General features: G+C 41.2%; 1 protein-coding gene across 4 annotated transcripts in view; it reads right to left on the minus strand.

The window, feature by feature from the left end:
- Positions 1-3,245: 3,245 nt before the first annotated feature.
- Positions 3,246-26,010, minus strand: part of TRAF3IP1 (TRAF3 interacting protein 1) — a 93,317-nt gene continuing 70,552 nt past the window's right edge. For all 4 annotated transcript variants that reach the window (XM_084643334.1, XM_084643333.1, XM_084643332.1 and 1 more), the window contains 2 exons: positions 11,597-11,820; positions 3,246-5,687 (listed from right to left, as the gene is read on the minus strand). In XM_084643334.1, the coding sequence (XP_084499460.1) occupies positions 5,522-5,687; positions 11,597-11,820 (390 nt within the window). In that variant the 3' untranslated portion in view covers positions 3,246-5,521. The remainder of the gene's footprint in view (positions 5,688-11,596; positions 11,821-26,010) is intronic.

Below are 26,010 nucleotides of genomic sequence, written 5' to 3' on the forward strand. Positions count from 1 at the left end.
GACCCAACACTCTCACAAATCCTGGGAGACAGGCCAGTCCTTGCCTACAGACAGCCCCCCAACCTGAAGCAAATACTCACCAACAACTACATACCACACAACAGAACCACTAACCCAGGAACCTATCCTTGTAACAAAGCCCATTGCCAACTGTGCCCACATATCTATTCAGGGGACACCATCACAGGGCCTAATCACATCAGCCACACTATCAGAGGCTCGTTCACCTGCACATCCGCCAATGTGATATATGCCATCATGTGCCAGCAATGCCCCTCTGCCATGTACATTGGCCAAACTGGACAGCCTCTACGTAAAAGAATAAATGGACACAAATCAGATGTCAAGAATTATAACATTCATAAACCAGTCGGAGAACACTTCAATCTCTCTGGTCACGCGATTACAGACATGAAAGTTGCAATTCTTCAACAAAAAAACTTCAAATCCAGACTCCAGCGAGAAACTGTTGAATTGGAATTCATTTGCAAATTGGATACAATTAACTTAGCCACTCCCAGTCTCTATTCAAGCCTAAGTCATTATGCAAAGTAACCTATTTCCCCTTGTTTTTTCCTACCCCCTCCCCCCCAGACATTCTTGTTAAACCCTGGATTTGTGCTGGAAATGGCCCACCTTGATTATCATACACATTGTAAGGAGAGTGATCACTTTAGATAAGCTATTGCCAGCAGGAGAGTGGGGTGGGGGGAGGTATTTTTTCATGCTTTGTGTGTATAAAAGATCTACACTTTCCACTGAATGCATCCTATGAAGTGAGCTGTAGCTCACAAAAGCTTAGGCTCAAATAAATTGGTTAGTCTCTAAGGTGCCACAAGTACTCCTTTTCTTTTTGCGAATACAGACTAACACGGCTGTTACTCTGAATCCTGTCATTCACCCATGGTTCCCTTGGAAAGCATTAAAGGATTGAATTAGTGGCAGATCCTCAGTTGGTGTAAACTGGCATTGCTTCCAATGGAGTGACACTATTTACATCAGTGAAGCCAATGGAACACTGTCTATTTACATCAGGGGAAGGTTTGGCCCTGCTTGCCTAGTGGATGTCAGATGATGCCCTAACACACCTCTGGCCAAGTCTGCCGCCTTTGCAGCTCACAGCTTGCAACACAGAGGATTCGCCCCACCATTGAAACAAAGCTCAGACTGATACTTAATGGCAGAGTTGACAACGTAGGACCAACCGCTACAAGCCTGAGGGTCCTTTCTGTCCTGGGCACTGTAGCATCGGGAATTGGACTCTACCGTGATGAAAGCCATACACACATATAGATTGAATCCACAGTATGGCAGCCCCAGCCTGTCATTCTGCTATTTTCAGCTTAACTAATCATAGCGTCCACCACCAGACTCTTGTGGGGCTGGTACAATATTTCTGGTGAACCCTGCTAGAGGCTTCCAGCACCATAGGATAATGCTCACACCCAGCCAAAGAGAAAATGTAGGGGAAGAGGCACTGTCTATAGAAAGGGCTGGTTCCATGTACCGATTAACCACACCCCTTGAGGGTTTTCCTGTACAGGAAGCAGAGAAAGGTCAGATGCTCCATAACTAGTATATGGACCAAGATCCTCCTGTAGGGAGTTAATGTTTTCATTGTCTTCCTCAGGGCTGCATGCTCAGTCTTAGAAGAGTCATCCAAATTCTGGTTTCTCTCCTTGCCCCCAGCAGACATTGCACAATGCTGTATCAATACGCAGGGTGGAAGGGCTGAAGCTGCCTCAGCAGGCTCCATCAAAGGCTGTGTCATGTCTTCTAACGTAACACCTGCCAGAGGCATTGCTAACAGGACTGGCTCTGTGCAGACCCCTGGTACTCCAGAGCCACGGATTTCACACTTGAAGGCAGAATTGGTTCTAGCACCTCAGGCTTGTTGACTGACCCAAGAGATGGTGATTCAGGAGGTGGAGACAAGGCTTGACAGCCTGAGGGCAGTGACAGTCAGCCAGGCCTGAGCAGTTTTGGAGGGGAACAGGACAGCCGGGAACAACTCTCTGCTAGCAGAGCTCCACCGGGAGCCTAACTGCCCTAAAGTAGAGAATAGAGAGAGTGGGAGGCAAATGAATTGTACTGAGGTGCTCCACAGTGGTCTGAAAAGAACCTACTCGCTGACAGCAGAACATACACTCGCTAGGCACCTCGGCAAAGGTGGTACAATGCCCTCAGGTAGCGCCACCGACTCTGAGCTTGGGGGATTCTTTCCAGGCACTCTGACCCACCGGTGGGATCTGCATGTCATGACAGGACTCTTACACCCAAGACAAAAGAAATAGTAGCCTATCTTCCCTTGCATAAATATTAGCACACAGGACGATATAGGCGTATGATAGTCATATGGAACCCCAGTTTTACTCTCAGTAGTATTCCTTCCTTACTGGACTTTATCCAAATGGTGAATCAGGCATTATTGCATCAACTTGTGTGTTAGCAATAATTCAAACAGAGAGCATTGGGTCATGTGTTGTAAAGAACAGAGCTTCTAATACTCTTTTTATACCTTCAGAATCGCCCCATTTCCTTTCCACTCCCACAAAAGCCCCACATCACTGCAGCCTGTTATTATGGTAATGGAGGCTTGGCTAGAGGCCTAAAGGCAGGACACTTTTGTTCTATCTGAATCATTCTATTTCCCCTGGGGCTAAGAAAGTGGCCTCTGTAGTGGTCCCAACTCCAGAAGCTTCAGTCCCAAACTCAGATGCCTGCATGGAACAACTGTCACCAGACCCATCAGCTACTTAAAATATTTATATTTTAATAAAATGTCCATATTTATCGTATATAATGCTCTCAGACCTCATTATTGACTTTAGCATTTATAGACATACCTATGCTAACTTTGATCTAACTAGCTTAGACAACAATAGCAATGAAGCAGAGGTGACAACATGGGCTAGCTGCTCCAATACATCCACAGGGCCACACAGCCCACGCTGCTGCAGCTTCCCTGCTGCTGTTACTCGGAGTGCACAGATGAAAGGTAGCTTGGGTGTGTTTATACGTGCTGCGGTCACACCTCTGCTGTGTGGACGTTTACTGAAAAGTCCTCTCAAGGGCTCAGCGTGGAGGCAGTGTTAACACACAAATAAGAATTTACAACACACTTTTTCCAAACAAGTGGATTTAAAAAAACCCAGTCACTTATATTTCCAAAAAGGTAATTCAACTACTATTTTAAATGTGAACTTCACAATCCGAACACTCCACTTCATAAAAAAAATAGGTGATCATTTTTAATGATTTTTATATAAAAGAAAAATAATTTTATGATACAATTTGATATTCTACTTTGTACAAATTTTTGCTCACACACAGTATATTTGTTAAGTTTTTCTACATAAACAGTCCTAGTCGTATTTACAGATTTATGGAAGGCTTACATAGGACCTTGAAGATCAACAGAACTTCTCATGTTGAGAGTGTATAATTAAGACTAACTTCCAAGTGCCAATCAACACAGGTGGCTTAGTTCTAGCATAAACAAAGACTTGTACCTAATCTTTTAGCTTAACATTTTTGACCGATTACAAAGAAAGACCTTAACTCCAGTGTATCAGAGGTCTTGGTAGTTTTTTCATAGAGCCTTTCCAAGGAAAGCAACATGGCATCCTACTCAAAGGGATTATTTTGCTTATTCCACAAACACATTTGAAATGATATTTGTAATATTCCTTAAAGAACAAATATTCCGCTCAGAAAACTGAACTGTACTAAGATGTCATCCCAAAACTCTCATTAGTGATGAACCTATCTAGAAAAAATGAGTAAAGAATCAATCATTTAAAGCCAGCAAGTGCATGCTCTCACAGTATAAACCTTGTTCTACAATTTAGACTGATCAGTTCAATTACAGCCTAGTCCAGAGCTAACTGAAATACTGCACTGAACCAGTTTTAAGTCCCCAATGCTTCTTTAAAATTCCTATCAACAGTGACATACCAAGGTTGAAAATGGAGATTCATCCATTCATCTCTCTCCTATAAAGAGCATCTAAAATGTCACATTTTGTAGCTTTTGAGAAACATGTCTGAAAAGGTCAAGCCGCCACACAGTGCATGTTTGCTAACATACAGACCAATGTTTTCTAGTTTACACGCAATACAAAAATGGAACCGAAGAGGTACTTGTACATTATAAAACCTTGAAAGAATGGCCTACAATTTGCAGGAAGCTAGAATTCTCTGTGTTTCACATTAAGTTGAGCTCAACGTACTTTTAACAGAGGTCTGATCAGGCCTAATTTTTAAGCAGAACCCAAGCCCATGAGGGTTGATTTGTTTTCCAACCTGACCCCACTCCAGCTCTTGCCCCCGCACCTGAGTAGCCACTGCCGCCTCCTGCCTCTGGGGTCGGCACGGCTCTTCCTGCTTGGGGTTAGTGCAACAGCGGCGGCATGCCCTGCTCGTGCCATCCACTGACCCTGCTGCTGCGTGCACCTGTGGAGCAAGAGGTCCTGCCACTCCGCAGCAGGCTCACTCATTCTGGACCGCATCAAGGTGGTGGCGGCCAGCAAGAGGGGGTACGTAGCCAACACTGCACCCATGAGCAGGAGTGGCGGAGAGCAGACCTGACCCTGGAACAGTCTAGTTGTTTTCCCACCCAACCCGGACCTGACATTTGTAGTTGGGTCCTGATCAGGTTGCAGGGCACTAATTTGTGCCACATTTGAATATGCTTTTCAAATTCATGAACATGCAAGGCTGGACCCTTACACACAGTACGCTGGAGAGGTCAGCAGGAAAACACAGCAGCAGTTAACTAAAATCATTGGAATTATGCATGTACAAAAATCATACATGAACATGCATTTGGGAGAAAATTGGTACTTCAATGAAACCTTTCCAAATGAATGTATGCAATAAAAATGGAATTAACACCTGTACATATAAAATACTTTAGATCCCTTCCATGGTGATGCTTGTACTAAATTTTATAGGCCCCCTAATATAATTCCTTGAGAGCTATGGAAATATGACATCACCCTTGTGACGATATAAGGAGCCATATAATAAACAACGTGGTTTTTTTTCAGGACTTGTAAATCATGGAAGGTATTGCAGACTATTCTGATCTGTAGGGATTTCAGAACTTTCTGCAAAAAAGGTACTTAATACCATTTTTCATGACATCAGGGTAGCCCACTATTGCCCAAAAGTAACCAAAATGGGTACACAGTAGGAAAAAAGGGGCAAGTTTGAACAGCAGATAGTTATAAAAACGGGTCAGGGAGGGCAAGTGGGTTATAAATAGCACATAACTGTATCATAGCAGCCTATGTCTAAAGACACTTAAAAGAGATACTTTAAAAGCTCTAGAAGATATCTGAATTCATGTAATTTGACGTGGATAATACCAATCTCACAAGTAAATTGAATGTAACGTGTATAAACTAATATGAAATATTTAGGTCATTGTTCTTGGGCGCTTTATTTGTACACAGTTTCTCTTCATTCTTTTCCCTTTTCTGTCTTTATTTGGTAAGAATATAAGTTCATCCTTCTTTTCACCTTCTCATAGATAAGTTAATGTTAAGAACCATCTTCTGGATTTTTTCTTCCTTCTTTAAAATATTAGCCTTTACAGCACAAATCTTGTCTTGCTGGTCTTTAATCAACTGTTCCAACTCAGCCAGCTCTGCTTTTAAGGGCTCCACAGCGCTGTCTGTGATGCTGAAAGACACAAGAAGCACACTACATTTTAGGGGATTACTACATCGTTTTGCATCATTTATGCATCTGAGACAGTACATGAAACACTTGGAATTTGCAAAGAATTGTTAAATCAAACCCACCCTACCTGAAACAGACAGAATTAGTGAGACAGCTGAAGGGGAAATGAACACAGACAGAGAAGTAGATTGTCCAAGAGCTACCCTGATGTTTTACCACACAATTCATGGGCTAATGGTGGTTTCACAGCTAAAACTGCTCTCCTGCTAAACTTTGTTTACTTTATGGTTATTTCATCCTCCCAGCCCACCCTACCCTGTTTGTCTATTTCATCACCTCTTGCATCCTGTCTGACATGTAGACAGAGAACTCTCTGGGGTTGGGATTGTGGTGCCTAGAGCAAGGGGACTCCTATCCTCAGCTGGGGTTCCTAGGCACTACACAATACAAATAATGCATAATGATCACCCCCCACACAACGAACTTCTCAGGGGGAGAAGCCGGCTTGCACAGACAAGGAGGTGGGGAGGTTGAAGCTATGCCAGAGGCTAAGACACAGTTCAGTGACAGGAAAGGAAAGTTCTCCTGGCAAGGACTGAGAGTCTTTCCACTGGCAGCTAACCTTGGAAAGGAAAGAACTCAGGCAGTTGGGGACCACATGGCCTCTTTGTAACCTCAGCCCTGAATGTTCAGTGCTACAAGAGGTCACTTGCACAGCTCCAGACCCATTTCCGAGAAGGCTTCTGAAGTTCAGTGGCACCAGATCACACATACCATAAATAGGAATATGCTGCCATGAGGCTCAAAGAATTGTAAACTATTAGTTGCAAACCCAGGCAGTGATTGCACATTGCAAAGGGACTTCTCTATTAATAAACTAACTCATGAGTAAGGGTGGGTTTTGTTTGTTTATATGAATTGAGATGTTTTATTTTAAAACAAATATGCACCCTTCCTAAATGCTTGACTTAAGATCCTACAGTTAGGGCAGTGCTGGACTGAAGTGCCCTGTAGCAGTTCAGAATTACACACGCACTCCCTAGAGTCGTCATTTAGAAGTCCATATTTCATAACCTTTTAATTCTCCTTCCCTTCCACAAATCACAAAAAATTATCAATGAAAATTGAACTTGGATTTCCCCAATGGGACCCATCAATTATCTTCCACAGAAGTAAAGAAAACAACACTGTGCATCCAAGTTATACTACATATGGGAAACATTGTCTTCTTCATGTCGGATACGGAGTAATTTTTTCCTGAAAGATGTGAACTGCCATAAAGTTGATGATGATCTTATTAGGATTTCACAATGAATCTGGCAAAGAATGTATTGTTGCAGAGTTTTCGATTTTTTATTTCTTCTTTATGTGAAAACTGAATGGCTATTACAAGGAGATGTTAGTCTCTCCATTGTTAAAGTAGAAGCCAGCAGGGTGGATTGATTTAAACATAAGCAATTTAAGTCACAAATTTTAATTATGATTTAAATCAGCAAGCAGAAAACTTTGATTAAAATCTTCAGTTTTAATTGTGTTTTGCATTTGTGCTTTTTATTTATTTTCCTAAAGAAAAAAGCATTCTCATTAGCTTATAACCATTAAAACATGATGATTTACAACTAAATATAACCGATACACTAAATTTGGTGCTTCTTTTTGTTAACCAGGAATCCTCCAGTATATGCATACTATATTATATTTAAGCAATTTTACAGCTTAATTTACATTTATTCAAATTCCTAATTTCTACATTTTTATTACACTAGGAAATGGGTAATGATGCATTTCTTATTTACTAGAAGAGTAATGTTTTACTTGTGATTTCTGTCAAGCTGTATTAGAATGGAAATTCAAATTCAATTTAAAATGCACAAAAACAGCATTATATATATATATATATATATATATATATATATATATGAATAAAGCTATTTTAAATGTGCTGAATACATAAGAAAAAAGTTTATCAAAAAGTTTATCACATCATGTTTTGTATTTAAAACCAATGGGTTTTAAACAAAGAAAGTATTATCTGTAGTTAGCAAAGTGAACTGATTGTTTCTAGTCACCATATGAACCAGTCATTGAATGGAGCTAGCTGAATAAAGGGAAAATAAGAAAATTTTCTCCCTTCACCTGCAGAAGAGGCTACCACTGTCAAAAGCTGGTTTAGCATTTATACATACTCCAGTTCCAGATGCTTAGCCAGTAACTCAAATCACTAAAACTGGTGGAACTTTCTTTAAAACATGCACTATTTAGTATTTTTTTAAAATTTAATTTAAATGATTTTAATAGATGACAATAAAGTTTAGGCCTTAACATAAGTAGACATTTTCTAATTTAATTTTGAACAGGTTTATGTTTTAAGTAGGGCTGTCAAGCAATTTAAAAAATCACGCAATTAAGCGTGCTGTTAAATAATAGAATACCATTTATTTAAATATTTTTGGATGTTTTCTACATTTTCAAATATATTGATTTCAATTACAACACAGAATACAAAGAGTACAGTACTCACTTTATTTTTGATTATAAATATTTGCACTGTAAAAAACAAAATAAATAGTATATTTCAATTCACCTAATATAAGTACTGCAGTGCAATCTCTATCATGAAAGTTGAACTTATAAACAGGGCTTTGGAGCGGAGCCTGGAGCTGGAGCACGGAGCAGCAGGTTTTTGCCTGGAGCTGGAGAGGAGCCAGAGCACAGCTCCAAAGCCCCGCTTACAAATGTAGAATTATGTACAAAAAAACCTGCATTCAAAAATAAAACAAACAATGTAAAACTTTACAGCCTACAAGTCCACTCAGTCCTACTTCAGCCAATCGCTCAGACAAATAAGTTTGGTTACATTTGCAGCAGATAATGCTGTCCACTTCTTGTTTACAACATCACCTGAAAGTGAGAACAGGCGTTCGCATGGCACCGTTGTAACCAGCGTCGCAAGATATTTATATGCCTGATGCACTAAAGATTCATATGTCCCTTCATCCTTCAACCACCATTCCAGAGGACATGCGTCCATGCTGATGACGGGTTCTGCTCGATAACAATCCAAAGCAGTGTGGACTGACCCATGTTCATTTTCATCATCTGAGTCGGATGCCACCAGCAGAAGGTTGATTTTCTTTTTTGGTGGTTCGGGTTCTGTAGTTTCCACATCGAAATGTTGCTCTTTTAAGACATCTGAAAGCAAGCTCCACACCTCATCCCTCTCGGATATTGGAAGGCACTTCAGATTCTTAAACCTTGGGTCAAGTGCCATAGCTAATTTTAGAAAGCTCACATTGGTGCCTTCTTTGCGTTTTGTCAAATCTGTAGCGACAGTGTTCATAAATCAAACAACACGTGGTGGGTCATCATCCGAGGCTGCTATAACATATATGGCAGAATGCAGGTAAAACAGAGCAGGAGGCATACAACTCTCCCCCAAGGAATTCAGTCACAAATTTAATTAACTCGCTAGTTTTTTAACAATCATCGTTAGCATGGAAGCATGTCCTCCGGAATGGTGACTGAAGCATGAAGGGGCACATGAATATCTGGCATGTAAATACCTTGCAATGCCGGCTAGAAAAGTGCAATGTGAAAGTTTGTTCTCACTTTCAGGTGACGTTGTAAATAAGAAGCAGGCAGCAGTTATCGTCCGTAAACGTAAACAAACTTGTTTCTCCTAGCGACTGGCTGAACAAGAAGTAGGACTGAGTGGACTTGCAGGCTCTAAAGTTCTACATTGTTTTGTTTTTGAGGGCAGTTATGTTTAAAAAAAAATCTACATTTGTAAGTTACACTTTCACAATAGAGATTGCACTACAGTACTTGTATGAGGTGAATTGAATAATACTATTTATTTTATCATTTTTACAGTGCAAATATTTGTAATAAAAACTAATATGAGTATGTAAACTTTGTATTCTGTGTTGTAATAGAAATCATTATATTTGAAAATGTAGAAAAAATCCAAAAATATTTAATAAATTTCAATTGGTAATCTGTTAACAGTGTGATTAATCGCGATTAAATTTTTTTAATCACAGTTAATTTTTTTGAGTTAATCGCATGCGTTAACTGTGATTAATAGACAGCCCTAGTTTTAACAATATAAACCTGTATTTAATTTAAATTTAAAATTTACTTTTTTTAAAATCATTGATTTTTATTGAAAACAAGCTTTTCATCATAATGCCCAGTTTGGACACAAATCCACTGAAACAAAATCAATCCACCCAAAATGTAAAAGGCATAATCTTGTCCAGAATATAATTTGTCTGGAAAGTTAAGAGGCATATAAGAGGCCAGCGAGGCATGTACAGTGTACAGCTGTCCTGTGAGAGCACAATGAAGGTGGATGAGAGGCCTGGCGTGAGCAATATTCTTCCACTAGCTAAGCACAGACTTGGGGAGCCCTGAGCCCCGAGTTCCATTGCTAGCTCTGCCTAACACTGTATGTAAATTGGAGAGAGTCACTTAACCTCTGGGCCTCAGTTTCTCGATCCATAAAATACCATTTCCCTACTCCTTACGGGAGTGTTGTGTGATGTTGAAAAGTGTGCTGAGATTCTGGGATAGTAGGTGCTATGTAAATGCAAGATACTAACATCATTATACTTCACATACAAACCAAAGCCCTAACTTATTCCCATCTCAACCATTAAACGCCTATGCCAGATGTTAGAAATGTATAGTTTTAACCCTCTACTACATAGTGTGATGGGGCTTCTTGCACTCCAGAACGTCCTAAAAATCAAGCCTTCCACTTAGGCTACATATATAGTGCCATGTAGCCTAAAATACATGTCCTGAAGGCAGCAGCTGTAGATAAAACAGTGCAAGCACAAGGGTTTAAAATGTCCCCAGCTATCCAGGTTTATGGCGATACCAGGAAGACACATATCTGTTACTTGACTTAAACCATATCAAGGACAAGCAGTAATGGGCTTCATCTGTGGCAAGGGAGATTTAGATTAGATATTCGAGAAAAACTCTCTATCTAAAAGGGGAGTTAAGCTCTGGAATAGGCTTCCAAAGGAGGTGGAATCCCCATCACTGGAGATTTTTAAGAACAGGTTGGACAAACACCTGTCAGGGATGGTCTAGGTTTACTTGGTCCTGATCAGTGCACTACCTGACCTCCAGAGGTCCCTTCTAGCCCCACATTTCTATTATTCTAACACAGGAATACACTTCGTAGTGACTCACTGAAGGCAGACCATTTCAGCTTCCTTAATCCTGCATTTTCATAATTTGCTTTAGCTAATTGTAAGCATAACTTTACTCTCCTGCTTTTCCAACATTTTTTTTAAACTACACTGTTAAGGTTGTTTTTTCTATTCAATTATTCTGCTGTATTTAAAAGTTTCACTCCATTTAAACCTTTTCCCCCCACTGTAAGTATTTATTAAGTGCAAAAGAAAATCCAGTTTTAATGTAGCGTAGAGGTTTCAAGCTCAAGCAGATGAGTGAGGATTAGTGTGTTAGGGTTTTATACTTGAAACTGTTCTGCAGACTTAACTATTGTGGACACTACTACGAAGCACTCATTAAAATAACTGCTTTATAGACTTCTTAACCCAAAATAACATCTAATTTACACCACATAACATTTGTTTGCATTAAATGGATATTCATGTAGGCTCTTGGAAAGGGTTTGGAAAATGGTCAGTATTTCAGAGGTACCACTATCTGCCATGTAACTCATTTAACATCATTTATTCACATAACAGAAGAGCTGAAAAGACTTTAAAATCTGCGTTAAACCAGAACCTTGACAGAATACGTGAAACTTTTACTATTTTTTTTAAAACAAAAGGTAATTAAAATTGTAGACACAGCCATTTGTAATTCAGCCTGTCCAAGGTGGCAAACCAGCCTTGCCCTGAGGACACTTCTTTAGGTCTTCTTACCTCTGCTCCTTCTGGAGAGCCTCTGCATGCTGTTTGTTCTCATGCTGCCACATTTGCAGTTCGTTCTTCATGGAGTCCATGTCCTCCTGAATGTAGTCCATGATTTTCCCAAGAGGAAGTGCACTCCGACACAGCGTCTGAATAGATCCACGAAACTTCTCTATTTCTTTTGATACTAGGTCCTTCTCCTTTCTCCTTGCTGCTTCTGACAAAAGCGGCTTCTCCTAATTTAATTGATTAAAAAAATAAAACAGGAAAAAACATGAAGTCAAGAAAGGCCCTGAACATATTTAAGAGGTGAACTAAAGAATTTTAAAAACAGGAAGTTGTGCATTGTAGAGGGGATGTTTGAGATCGACTGCAATGAAGCTATAAAGCCAAAGCAGTATTCTAGAAGAGGTCAGCAGTATCACCACTTCATTGAAAAGTGCTGGTCACAGAACCATGTAGTAACAGTATTAGCCACATTAAAACAGAATGATTTCCAGATCATTCAAGAAAAAAAGGGCAAGTTAAATTACAAGTGCAAATTCACTTTTGGCAATGCATAGCTTACGTGACATCACACAAAGATGAAAATCAAAGGATAAAGGGAGGCCTCGTTTAATCTGAATCTTCAATCTATTTATAAAGAGGCAACATCACTACTGCCCAAACTGAACTACTGAAGACACCAACTCCCTGGTGTCTTTTTCTCACTCCTGGCAGACCTCCCCTAATTCATAAAGATTTGTTTTGTAACCCTTGAGGGCAATGGTAACAGGGCGAGTACAAACCAGGCACACCACTGCAGAGTGTAATTGTTGCCCAAACATTCCAATCTGTTCCTTCAACTGCATGGGTGGCCATTTGCCCAGAAAGAAAAGCCCATTCAAAAGGATCAGTGGAATATCAAAAGTGTTTGAGAGAAAAATCTATAAAAAAGGCTAGTGTCAAATTCTGACAGGAGGCGAGTGAGATTCCTACAAGATGGTATCTTCAGGATCCATGTGGCTAGTCTTCTTTTTAGCTATTACCCTCTCAACACCAGCTTTTCATGGGTAGGGTGTTAGACAGTGTAAGTGGCATTCTTGGGAAGGATATACTTGACTGCTTAAGACAAAGAAGCTGTGTGAGAAGTCTGCCACATCTCCTTAACCAGTGGGTCCAAAATAGGTGCATGGCCATGGCATCCTTTACTGGACAAGAGTTGGTGGCTCAGGAACCTATCAACTGTATCCTTGTAGGTTCCTGGTCCAGCTTCAACAGAAAATCAGCTGACTTGGACAGGTTCTGTAAGAACTGAGGAAAGGTAGGTTCCCCTCCATGGAATCACTAAATGACTGTTCTGGTGGAAACGTATGTGGCATCAGAAGAATTCTTCAGCTCATCCTGGTCCAACTAATAGTCCTCCTCCACCTGATTGCTCACTCTGTCCTCATTACAGCAGCTACAATTATACATTATGCTATACCTCAACTCCAGGAATGCAGGTGCAACTTACTCCTACAAAGTGGAGGCTGCCCTCCTGAAAAGGATAATTCCAAATCACTGCAGTGTGTGTTATGATAAACATCCTGCTCAAGACGGACACAGGACTTGAACAACTAATAGGCTGTAGTAAGTCTGAGGTGCAGAACACGAGAGGAAATTAGAACAGCACCTGCTTGTAGTATTGTCTTTCTGCCACTAGTTGTAGCTCATCTTATTATGATCAAATTTTTAACTCTTAAAAATACTGATAGTTGCCAGCCAAAAAAATTGGAGAAGACACTTTCCAAAGCATTATGAAAAACTATCAAAGAAGTGAACTATAAAACCATAGCAGTAGAAGGCTGAACATTTACTGTAAGAAAGTATTTTACTATTCTAAAGAGGTTTACAAGAGGGGGTACAGTGCTCCAGGAAGATCTCTAGAACATGAGATCTGATCATTAACTGTGTTGGTGGGAAGCATGACCGCTGAGTATCATGTCTACTGAACACCATCATGAGACTCCATCAGGTACAACAACATGGTTAGTCAGCGTGGCTCAGCTAGACTGGCACTGGTAAGTCAGTGTGCCCAGTGTGTCACTAACACAACATGCTGATTTTCGGATAAGATTGTCACAGGCACAGATGGAAGTTTAGGTGTCCAAATAAGACTGACTTTTGATAGAGCTGGGCAACTCACTGCCATTTGTGTCTTTAAAATTTTCCCTCTTGGTGGTCCAAGTACAGTAACTGGGGAAGACAAGATTTTAAAAAAAATTAAAAGGACAGTGGATGGGATTTTCAAAGCATCCCAAGGGACTTAGGCACTCAGATCTGACTTTCAATGGAAGTTGGTTGCCAAAGTCCCTTAGGCATCTTGGAAACTCCGAGCCCACAGCATTTAACTTGGAGTGACAGACTAGTATTTGCTAAAAGTGACTAAATCACAATGGCCAATCTGACCTTAGCTGACACATCATTAACATTCTGTAACAAACCTATTCCAGTGAGCTTTCCTTCAAATGCACCATTTGCTGCAACAGAATTTCCATCTCCACCTCACCCCCGAAGTCCCTCCTTTCTGGATTCATTTTTCTTTCTATTAAAAAAAAGCCAGCAGCCAGAGAGTTTGGTTTCCAAAACTGAGTTTTCCTTTAGTGCAAAGTTTGTGCATGTTGAAGTTGATGTAAATTCCTTTCAGCTATTTAATGGATGCAGGAAAACTAGAAGGTCTTTATTTAACATCCTAGCTCCAGGATTGATCGGTTACTAAAAGCAGTTCCTACAGGCTATATAAATCCAGAGGTGGCAGCCAGGGTGTGCCTCACTGGGCCACAATCTACTATACTGTCCCCTATTGCCCCCCTACCTGATTGGACTTTCTTCCTACACAAGCTGTGGATTGTTTGCTCAGCTGCAATCTACAGGCAGCAGGGAATTCTGCCAACCACATTTCAACAGCCTTTGGCTTACTGATGAACTCAGATATATATTTTAGAAAAATACTTCTAAGATTTTAAGGCAGATTTACTTACTCCTGATGCTTGTATTTTACCACACACACTGTGTATGAAAACTATGGGACTTCAGAGTTTTCAGGGACTTTAGAACTTCAGATTTGTTTAATTAGGAATCAGGTGAGGCAATGAACACTGGTGAACTTTGTGACCTTGGCTTCGAAAGTCAGTTCTTGAGTGTTGTGGGCTTATGGTTTGACGGTTAAAAGAAATACTCAATTTAATTCTTCTGTTACTTGCCCATTACTTCTTTCTTCAAAGCAGGTGTTTCATTATACTGCACCACTGTATCGATTAAAGAGGACAGTATTCAGGTATTTTGCTCTCGTTTGTAATACAAACTTCAAAGCATGTCTTTCTTGACCAGTTTTGTCCTTTGTGATCTGGTAAGCATTGACACTCCCAAAATACCAAAGCTTCTTAGAGGGAGTGTTCCACAGAGAGCTGTGATGCTTCACCTCCTTGGCAATCTCTTGGGGAAATAACCAAATTAATGCTGATTATGTCAGTAATAATTCCCATTTGTTCTGCAATCCATACCACACTCCATACATTTATCATGACACACCATCTCTCTCCTGAGATCCATAAAACTTCCCCCTGGATCTCAAGACACACTTTGACCTGGAGGGCCACAACCTTTTTCACGTTGCCATCCACCACGCCATATCCACTGGAGGTATCATGGCAAACTTCATGGACACACACTCAGATTTTTCTATTAAATTTTTCCATTCTACTTTGAGTCTTGTACTGAACCTATCACCACAGTATCTCAGCACCTTATGCTCGCCCACATTTTATTTTTTAATTCCTTCACAGTGGAGGGCATAATCTCACCCAAAGTAACACCCCAATTGACCAAGGCATCAAAACTGGTGTTTTGAGGTTGAGGGCTAAGATGCTGAGGATTCAGCGGCTGATGGTTTATGCCTTCGAATCCTAGGCCTCTTTCGCTGTGGCTCATAGTAACGCTGTGGTACTGCGGTGGTCAGGATCCGTGGGATGGCTAAGAACTGAATTTTCTTTTCTGTCCTGGTGTGTAAATCCCTAGCAAGCACAGTGTGGCTCTGGAGTCCTTTAGAGTATAGAGTGATGCATCAGTCTTGTATGCCCTCAAAAAGGAGGTCCCTCAACCGCTGTCTGTACCTCCTTTAGCAGCCCTGAGAAATATAACCATGAGGTCCGTCGCATCACCACCGCCATCGATACCAAGCGCGCTGCTGTACCCGCGGCATCTAGCGTGGTCTGAAGTGCCATTCTCACTACTAACTGACCCTCGTGTAGGATTGCTTGAAACAGTTCTCATTATGCTTCCGGTAAGTGGGCAATAAAGGCATTACGTTTAGCATAGTTCATGTGGTCATACTTCACCATTAAGGCTTGGTAGTTGGCAATCCTGAATTGCAAGGTTGCTGAGGAGTATGCCTTCCTACCAAATAAATCAAGTCTATTCCAGTCTCTCTCATAATGGATTTAGTATGATATTGTCAGCCCCGGGAATCCACAGCATCCACAACTATAGAAGTAGGTGAAGGAAGACAGACAGACAGGGATTCTGCATCCTTGGAGGGCACAGAGTACTTTTTAACTGGCCCTTTTACACGTTGGTGTACTGGAGGCTGGCGTCTGTCAAATGATCTTAGCAGGATCTAGAAGCATCTCATTGACTGGGAGGACGATTCTTGAGGAGGAGGAGATGTGCAGTATATAAATCTAGTAACTTGTGCTGAGTATCTTTCACCTCTTCGGCGGGAATTTGTAGTGTCTCCCATCCTTTTTGTGAGACCCTGAAGCAGTTTAAATTCATTCGCCATGGATGGTGATAGGGGCATCACTGCCTCGTCTGGGGAGGCGGAGGAGGAGATATTCCCGTGTGGTGTAACCTCCTCTTCTAGGCTGGCCTCTTGCTCTTCAAAAGTTTCCTCTTGCTGTTCTGGGGCTCTGGATACAGAGGCTGAAGGAGACCATCTTATGGATTCTTGGTAAGAGACGCTAGATGCCGGAGAAGTATGATGTCTGTAGGCTGCTCACAGGTCCCCGTACAGCCACTGGGGCTGGGGAAAGGGCACGAGTGGTGGTACCCACGAGTGGCCATACCAAGAGGGTTGAGGCTCAGACCGAGTGTAACTGGGAGGGTCCTGGCTGATGTAGAGATGGGCCATGGTGTCGGGGTAGTAGTGAGAGGATATCATCCTGGTCACTGAGTCCTCACTGGATAGCAGTGGAGCCAATAAGGAGACTGGAGGCAAACGCCCCGGTACCAGTGGTGATTCTGGGGATCGAGATGTAGAGTGGGAACTCTGGAATCTCAGCCATCATGAGGTCTCTAGAAAACTAAACGACTGCAGTACCACTGTGATCAGTGCATTCAGGGCTTGTTGGTGCTGAGTCGCTGGTACAGAGGAAATTGGAAGAGATCTTGTGAGAAATGATCGGTTTGACAAGGGTTGTTTGGAAGTAGTTGGTACCGTAGGTTTCCGCGTTGGTACCGCCTTCACAGAGACGGTATGGTCTTTGCTCTTGCCTTTAGCAGGCAGTGCTGCTGCTTCAAAGCCTGCACCCTTCAAGTCCTTAGGCTTATAGGTGGTGTCTGCACCGGAGGACCCATGTGTCCTACGGGTACCGTGTTTTGGGGCCGTCGGTGCCTAAGTGACCCATTGTGCTGGGGATCTCCTCTAGCCAGTCAGGAGCTCAGTCTGAGGGCTTGCAGCCCTCTTTTTGGAGAGAGCGAGAAGAGCCTGAAGATTTCCTGCTCAGCTCTCCCTCCTTAGAAGTTGAAGGCTCTGGGGACTATCTTTGCCGTGGAGGGGATTTGGGACTGGGGTCAGATGACTGTTTCAGAGCACCTTCCATCAGGACTAGTTTCTACTTTAACTCCTGGTTCTTTGGGGATCTAGCATTCAATTGTTGGCACAAGGTACACTTCCGCGGAATAGGAGTCTCTCCGAGGCACAGGACGCAGCAAGAGTGTCCGTCCATAAGTAGTATTGCATTCCTGCATGAGAGGCACTGTTTAAAACTGGGGGATCCAGGTATGCTCCTTACTGTGGTGATCCCCAGACAGTGGGGGGGAAAAGTGTGGGGGGGGGGACAGGGAGAAGGATTTTTTTTTTTAAACATGGGGAAAAAAACTAAAGAAAACTCTATAAAGCTAAGAAAAAACAAATGGAAACTCTAGTAGGAGCTAAGAAAGTGAACTCAAACTCTGAGGTAAAGAGAAAAGCAGACTGCTATTCGCTCTGTCTCAGGCCAGGGGCAGCAGAGAAAGAACTGAGGGTGGGTCACCCGTGCAGGGCTAGTTACCTTCAAAGAAGAGCACAAGGGAGGGAGAGTGCATGTGCGGGCCAAATGGACACTGCTATCTAAAATCTCTGATCAGAGGTGCAGGGACGCAGATAAATGTATAGTAGAGCTACTATTTCTACAGGGTAAATGAGTAAAACTTTGCAAGAATGCCCAGTGAGAAAGGCAGTTAATAAAAATGAAGAGTTCCTGATCTCACGGCTACGTTTATGGGTTAAAATTTGCTTGGATCATTTCTCTTTAAATCCCTAAGAATTGTGGCAGATGGTGCATTACAACAAGCAATGTGGGTGGTAAAATCCTACATGTCACCTTTGCTCATTTTGCACAAATATATAACAGGATATATTCCATTTTAAGAAAAATGCCAGAATCATTTAAGTTGGTCATATACTTCAAACAACCCACTCTCAATAAAATCCAAGAATCAATAAACTGTCCCCATATAAAAGGACTATTTCACTCAATAGGCCCAGTGTGCCTCCTTTTCTTCATGTTTTTTTAGGACACCAAGATAAATGTTTATTTTGGATGCCTGGGGAAAAGGTCTACCTTTCCCCTTACCTTGTTCAGAACAGACTGCAATGTGGAACGGCACGCAGGGATTTGCCAAATTAAAAAGTAGGAACATTCTCTTTTTGTAATCAATGAGGGAAAATCTACCATTGATGCAGGGGGTGCGGGTGGGAGAGGGGAGGGATGGGAACCCAAAATAAACCACCAACCCACAGGATTTACTTTCATTTCATTCCGCCTTTCTTAAGCGACTAACACAAGGTTATGGTGTGCATAGCTCTGCAGATGGTTTATCATAGAACACCCAGTTCTAATGCTCAATTTTTTCGGTAAATTTGAAGTGCTTGACATCCTAAAAAAGTTAGGAAAGAGGTGATGTAATTATTCACCATTTGGAAAGGGTATTTCTAGAGTCAATATTTTAATGAATTATTTGATAATAGTTTATTTTATGTTTAATACCACGTACAGTGCTTGTTGTTTGAAAATGAACGGAAGTGAAATATGGATTAAATTACAAAACATGCACACTATAAATGGTTAACAGTTTCTACATCCCCTTTTACCGAAGTAGTACATCCTGCTATCAAAGTAGAACAAAACAGCCACACTTTTATTGAGCTACACCGTTTCCCCCTTTTTTCTATAGCACAGGAAAGGGCAGAACACTCATTTTGGACAAGTTTTTTTTTTTTTTAAATCCATTTGACTCCAAAACCACAGTTTGGATTTTTTATTATACAAAATATTGTGTGATCATAAATAGCATAGTCTATTTAAAATGCAGAAACTATCTACTAGGGATGCCCAAGAGAAACCTTTTCACAGAAACCATTGGAAAACAGTAAAACAAATAATTTCTCAATTAACAGGATGCTTTTTCTGCTTACACCAGGTATGAAGTTCAAAGTAGGAGGCCAAGAAACAAGGACACAATGTTATTTGCCCTGCAAATTCTGAAAGTGAGTGAGTGTTCCCAGCTTCTGAACTGGAACCCACAAAGAAAAAAAAAAAACAGATTTCATGAAGAGTAGGGATATTATTTTTTATTTAGAACACACAATTTAAAGTTCATATTTATATGGAGGAATAGAAATGCTGAAACAAACACAGGAAGAGCCACCTAGCCCAGGTCAGCTTCTGGTGGTCATCTTACTCAACATCAATGAACGTTCTGGAGAAGCATCAAAACTAAATACTTAGCAAGGGTTTGTTTAAGCAAAGTCCTAGGAGGTTTTGAAACCCAAACACATCCAAAAACAAATCTAATGATTAATTTTTATACATACAGGAAGTTAAGTGGAAAATATTAACTCAGCATTGATTTATAGAGGGCAGTAGTTCTATAAAGACATTGGTTCTTTCTGAATGACATCTTTAAGATCCAGCAGTTGCTTTCTGTCCATTCTGCTAAAGCTCGTTTACGTTCTCATCTTCAACCTTGCCTACTACAATCTCTCCTTTCTTTGCCTTCGCAGATGCTTCGCCCCGCCGCCTCTGCATTTATATCCATTCAAAATGATACCAAAAATAAAAAAAATCATCTTCCTGCCTTGTCATTTACTGCGTGACCCCACTCTTGCATCCCTTCACTGGCAATTTCCATGCCTCACCCATCGCAACAAACACAAATAACTTGTCTTCATATTTAAGGCCCTTCATGGCTTAGCTCTCCCTCATCTCTCAGACTATTAAGCTGTTGAATCCCCATCTCTCTGTCAATGGTACCAGCCTTCATCAGCCATTAGTTTAAGGACATGTCTACGTTGCAATGTAAGCCCAGGGTCAACCATGAGTTAGCAGACCAGGATTGTTAACCTAGGGTTTGAGAGTCTACACTCATTTGTAACCCCAGATTAGGAATTGTTGAACCCAGGATCCCAACCTAGGGCTCCAGTGTCTACACTACATTATGTAGGGCCAAGTCCAACCACCCGTATGCCAGAATTACTAGTGCCCTCCCACATGTGGGTGCTTTAGCTCTTTGTTGGTATACAGTGTAGGAAATCTTGACTGTCCACTAAACTTGACTCTCCAGTGAGCAAAGAAAGTCAGCCTGTGGGATACTTTTGGTGGACTCCCAGAGCCCAAGTCTGGTGGGGCTGCGTCAACACTGCAAAGCAATAGGGCTTGAACCCTGTGTTCCAGCTTGATTCAGGCTTGGACCCTGCACCCCCATGGGGTCCTGGGACTGAGCCACGAGAAAGTACAATTTGTGTGCAGATGGAAGGGGGTAGACTTGAGCCTGAGTTCAAATCCTGGGCTTACATTTCAGTGTAGACATACCCTAATTTTTCCTTTAGACAACTTCATGCTTTCTTTCAGGTCATGCATGGGAAGGGCTCCTCACATAACTCCACAAAGACACATTGCTGTCCTCTTTCAAATTCCTCCTTGAAACTTGGTTCTGCCATGACACCTACAAAACACTTAATTAGGCAGCGAATGTGTTGTGACCCCTGGTAATTACAATAAGCATAACTGTCTCACTGTGACTTTGTGCATACATTCTGCCCCCCCGCCAGTCTGTTTGCTGTATCCACCTGTTGTCTCATCTTATATTTACATTGTAAACTCTTCAGTGCAGGGATCATCTCTTTTTTTGGGTGCGTGGTGTACACATACAGTGTCTTGCATAACAGGCCCCGATTTCTAATTGGGGACTCCAGGCACTACAGGAACTCAAATAATAAATATTCACAAAATCCTGTTCATTACATTGCAACCATCTTTTGGTGACTTCAGGGTATTCCTGAGAGCTGTAGTCACAGTGATCTGAACCTGGGACTAGGATAAAAGACAAGATGGATTTGAGCATTCCATTAGCCTGTGCTAATTTTCCCTCAGTGACGTTAAATGAAAGGTTCATCAGCCATATCCAGGCTCTACTGCAGGAGCCCTGAAATAGTATGGTTGTTTACTTGCAGAAACATATTCGTTATGCTAGTATCAAAAGTTTCTCACTGTATTTTATTGCAGCTTTAAATAATCACTACATCACGACAAAGCACTGATAATACAACTGGCCTTCGGTATGCCTCTAGGGTAGCTGCATTCTCATAGTTAAATCCCACTGTAAACATTTCCTTGTGACACAAACTAGTAGGATACAGAGAAGCTTGGGCTCCCAAAGAACAGACTGTCACAACACTTGATCTGAGGATAGTTTAAACAAACAGAGCTAATTTAACTGTCATAAATTACTACTACTGAGGTAACATCTTTTATTGAACCAACTTCTGCTGGTGAAAAAGAAACTTTTGAGCTACACAGAACGCTTCTTCAGCTATAAAAAATATTACCTCACCTGTGTCTCTAATATCCTGGGACTGACAAGACTACACCACTGCATACATAAATGACTAATTGCATTTATGGGGGATCCATCATATCATATGGCTGATAGCATAGACTCTGCACTAGTCTGTTCTGAGGAACTTTACCAAAAATAATATCAACAATCAGCATGATTTGTTTGGTCTTAAAGTGATAAGATTTTTTGTTTTTAAACCATTTGTGATAAAAGGAAACTTTATCCAGGTTATGGAACTATTTACTAAATTTGTTTCAAGCAAAAACCTTGCAGAATTGCTTCTTTTTCAGAGCCAGTGAACTTTTTTGGTAGTACAAAGATGGGAGCTTTTATTAAGTGATCCCACGTAGCAAAAACTCTATTTCATAACCTGTCTACTTTTGCCATGCATCAAATAAATGAAGTGGAATACAAAACATAACATCTGTTTCTTTCTCTGACTGTTTAATATAGGGGTCAGGTTCTAACCAAATATATTTAGGAAGTCTTTTCAAGAATTTGTTAGGCTGAATGCAGCTAATCAAGACAGCAAAAACCTTGTGTATTTCCAAGGTGACCTCTTTGTTTGACCTGAAAAATTTGTATATTATTTTAAGTACTTTCACTACATAGCTTTTGCATTTGTAGATTTAACCTTCTTTTTCTAACACCAGTGTTTCAAGAAAGCATAGGTATGTTTGTGAGGGTGGGCACGGAAAGTATTTCAGATGAAGCTATGAATAAATAAATGCTACATTGCAATCAGCAGTTAAAAGTTACGGTGTGTAATATCCTCTAGTCAAAACATAACACTGCTGAATTCTAAGCATTAATTTACCATCTTTACCCACTTTATAGATTGGATTTTTAAAATCAAACAGTATCTAATAATAAATTAATGCACATAAACAGTACTCAGAATACAGACAGACAATTTTTCTGATCTTTGCTAAGTAACAGCTTTAGGCTTTAAAGTCTAAAGAATTGAAGATGGAAAGAAGAAACATTCTTCTGCCAGCAGGATTAGTTTAGCAACATCAGGGAAGATACGTACTCTTACTTTTAGGGGAAAAAAACCCACCTTCTTACTGCCAACTGCAACTAAGATTTTGCAGTCACCAAGTTAACGAGGCAGTTCAGCTATAGCTTGAGAGAGATGAGACCTCCTCCATTAGCTCCAACGCTACCACAGTGTGTCAGATATCCAGATGTATCACCCTCAACATATGGACTTTGCAATTCCCCTGACAGTGCCTGAGTGAAGATATTTTTAATACTATTTCTTTTTGCACCACACATTCAGTTTCTTAATTCCTCAAATTAAGGCAAATGCTTTCCTGAAATCCAATACCCTCCAATTATCACAGCTACCAAGCTCCTTTAATTTCCCCCTCAAACAGTTCTTCTCTATTGTTGGAAAAATAACAGCTTCTCTCTGGATCATAAAGATGCCTCTGATGTAATCTGAAAAGCAGTAGCGATAAAGACCCAGTACAATAGCAGGCAGCTACTTAGAGGTCATATGATACAAAGATATACAGTGTGACTAAATGATCACAGAAGGGATACAAATGCCATGTGCATTTGAAAAATGTGAATGGCCAGAAGGGAGCAGATTTGTTCACTATGGTTTAAGGAGATTTAATTAGGAGAAATGGAATGAAATTATTCAAAAGGAGATTTGGGCTGATTACCAAAAAAAAAGTCTCCTGACAGTGAAATCTATTAGGTGTTGTACAGCTTCTCACAGGAAATGGATGAAGTCCCACTGCTTACCTTGACAGGACAAAATACTCTACAGAACAATCCCGCCCTGGCAGAGGAATGAACTAAATGACCTGATAATTTCCCCCAAATCCAGTTTATCAGATTTGATGATTGAACAGCACCATCTAGTTACAGATCTAGGAATGGTAACATGCACAGAAGAAAATCCAATACAAGTTCAGTGTACACTGCTGGTAACTAATTATGCAGTACTGCAGAGCAGAATGTCACTCACTCATCCCTTCCATTCTCTAAGCATTTGTATACAGACAGAGCTCATTCCTGCCAATGGATATTAAATCAACAGCCTTATTAGTTCAAGATGACCTATATACTTTGTATATGAGAGGAAAGTGATCAGGAACAGCCAGCATGGATTCACCAAGGGAAGGTCATGCCTGACTAATCTAATCGCCTTTTATGATGAGATTACTGGTTCTGTGGATGAAGGGAAAGCAGTGGATGTATTGTTTCTTGACTTTAGCAAAGCTTTTGACACGGTCTCCCACAGTATTCTTGTCAGCAAGTTAAGGAAGTATGGGTTGGATGAATGCACTACAAGGTGGGTAGAAAGTTGGCTAGATTGTCGGGCTCAACGGGTAGTGATCAATGGCTCCATGTCTAGTTGGCAGCCGGTGTCAAGTGGAGTGCCCCAGGGGTCGGTCCTGGGGCCGGTTTTGTTCAATATCTTCATTAATGATCTGGAGGATAGTGTGGATTGCACTCTCAGCAAATTTGCGGATGATACTAAACTGGGAGGAGTGGTAGATACGCTGGAGGGCAGGGAGAGGATACAGAGGGACTTAGACAAATTGGAGGATTGGGCCAAAAGAAATCTGATGAGGTTCAATAAGGATAAGTGCAGGGTCCCGCACTTAGGACGGAAGAACCCAATGCACAGCTATAGACTAGGGACCGAATGGCTAGGCAGCAGTTCTGCGGAAAAGGACCTAGGGGTGACAGTGGACGAGAAGCTGGATATGAGTCAGCAGTGTGCCCTTGTTGCCAAGAAGGACAATGGCATTTTGGGATGTATAAGTAGGGGCATAGCGAGCAGATCGAGGGACGTGATCGTTCCCCTCTATTCGACATTGGTGAGGCCTCATCTGGAGTACTGTGTCCAGTTTTGGGCCCCACACTACAAGAACGATGTGGATAAATTGGAAAGAGTCCAGCGAAGGGCAACAAAAATGATTAGGGGTCTGGAACACATGACTTATGAGGAGAGGCTGAGGGAACTGGGATTGTTTAGTCTGCAGAAGAGAAGAATGAGGGGGGATTTGATAGCTGCTTTCAACTACCTGAAAGGGGGTACCAAAGAGGATGGATCTAGACTGTTCTGAGTGCTAGCAGATGACCGAACAAGGAGTAATGGTCTCAAGTTGCAGTGGGGGAGGTTTAGGTTGGATATTAGGAAAAACTTTTTCACTAGAAGGGTGGTGAAACACTGGAATGCGTTACCTAGGGAGGTGGTAGAATCTCCTTCCTTAGAAGTTTTTAAGGTCAGGCTTGACAAAACCCTGGCTGGGATGATTTAATTGGGGATTGGTCCTGCTTTGAGCAGGGGGTTGCACTAGATGACCTCCTGAGGTCCCATCCAACCCTGATATTCTATGATTCTATGAACTTTCACTAAAATTTGTTGTAAACAATAGACTTTGCTGTAAGAACCAGAGGGGGCTAGTATTTCTGTACATTTAAAGAAAAGGAGCACTTGTGGCACCTTAGAGACTAACCAATTTATTTGAGCATAAGCTTTCGTGAGCTACAGCTCACTTCATCGGATGCATACTGTGGAAAATACAGAAGATGTTTTTATACACACAGACCATGAAAAAATGGGTGTTTATCACTACAAAGGGTTTTCTCTCTCCCCACCCCACTCTCCTGCTGGTAATAGCTTATCTAAAGCTATTACCAACAGGAGAGTGGGTTGGTGGGGGGGGGGGTGAGAGAAAACCTGGATTTGTGCTGGAAATGGCCCACCTTGATTATCATACACATTGTAAGGAGAGTGATCACTTTAGATAAGCTATTACCAGCAGGAGAGTGGGGTGGGGAAAGAGAAAACCCTTTGTAGTGATAAACACCCATTTTTTCATGGTCTGTGTGTATAAAAACATCTGTATTTTCCACAGTATGCATCCGATGAAGTGAGCTGTAGCTCACGAAAACTTATGCTCAAATAAATTGGTTAGTCTCTAAGGTGCCACAAGTCCTCCTTTTCTTTTTGCGAATACAGACTAACATGGCTGTTACTCTGAAATCTGTACACTTAGTATTGGGCTAGATCGGGGTAGTCAATTATTTTTTTGTCAAGGTCCAAATTTCTCGGTCAAGGTGTAGTCAAGGTCCAGACTCTAGAGAAACATTTTTCACACCGCAAGTGCCCCTATTCAACAAACTCATACAAGCTGTGCATTAGTAATATACCCCATTGCTAATATTTGTAATGCATTACATGAAAAATAAAATCAAACCGCTGTATAAATTAAGCACAGTGGTCAAGCCTCTGTTCTGATGCTGTGCAAAATAAAACAGTAAGTATTAGTCCACTCTTC

Source organism: Lepidochelys olivacea (genome assembly GCF_965140295.1).
Source record: "Lepidochelys olivacea isolate rLepOli2 genome assembly, chromosome: 11".
Lineage (NCBI taxonomy): Eukaryota > Metazoa > Chordata > Testudines > Cheloniidae > Lepidochelys > Lepidochelys olivacea.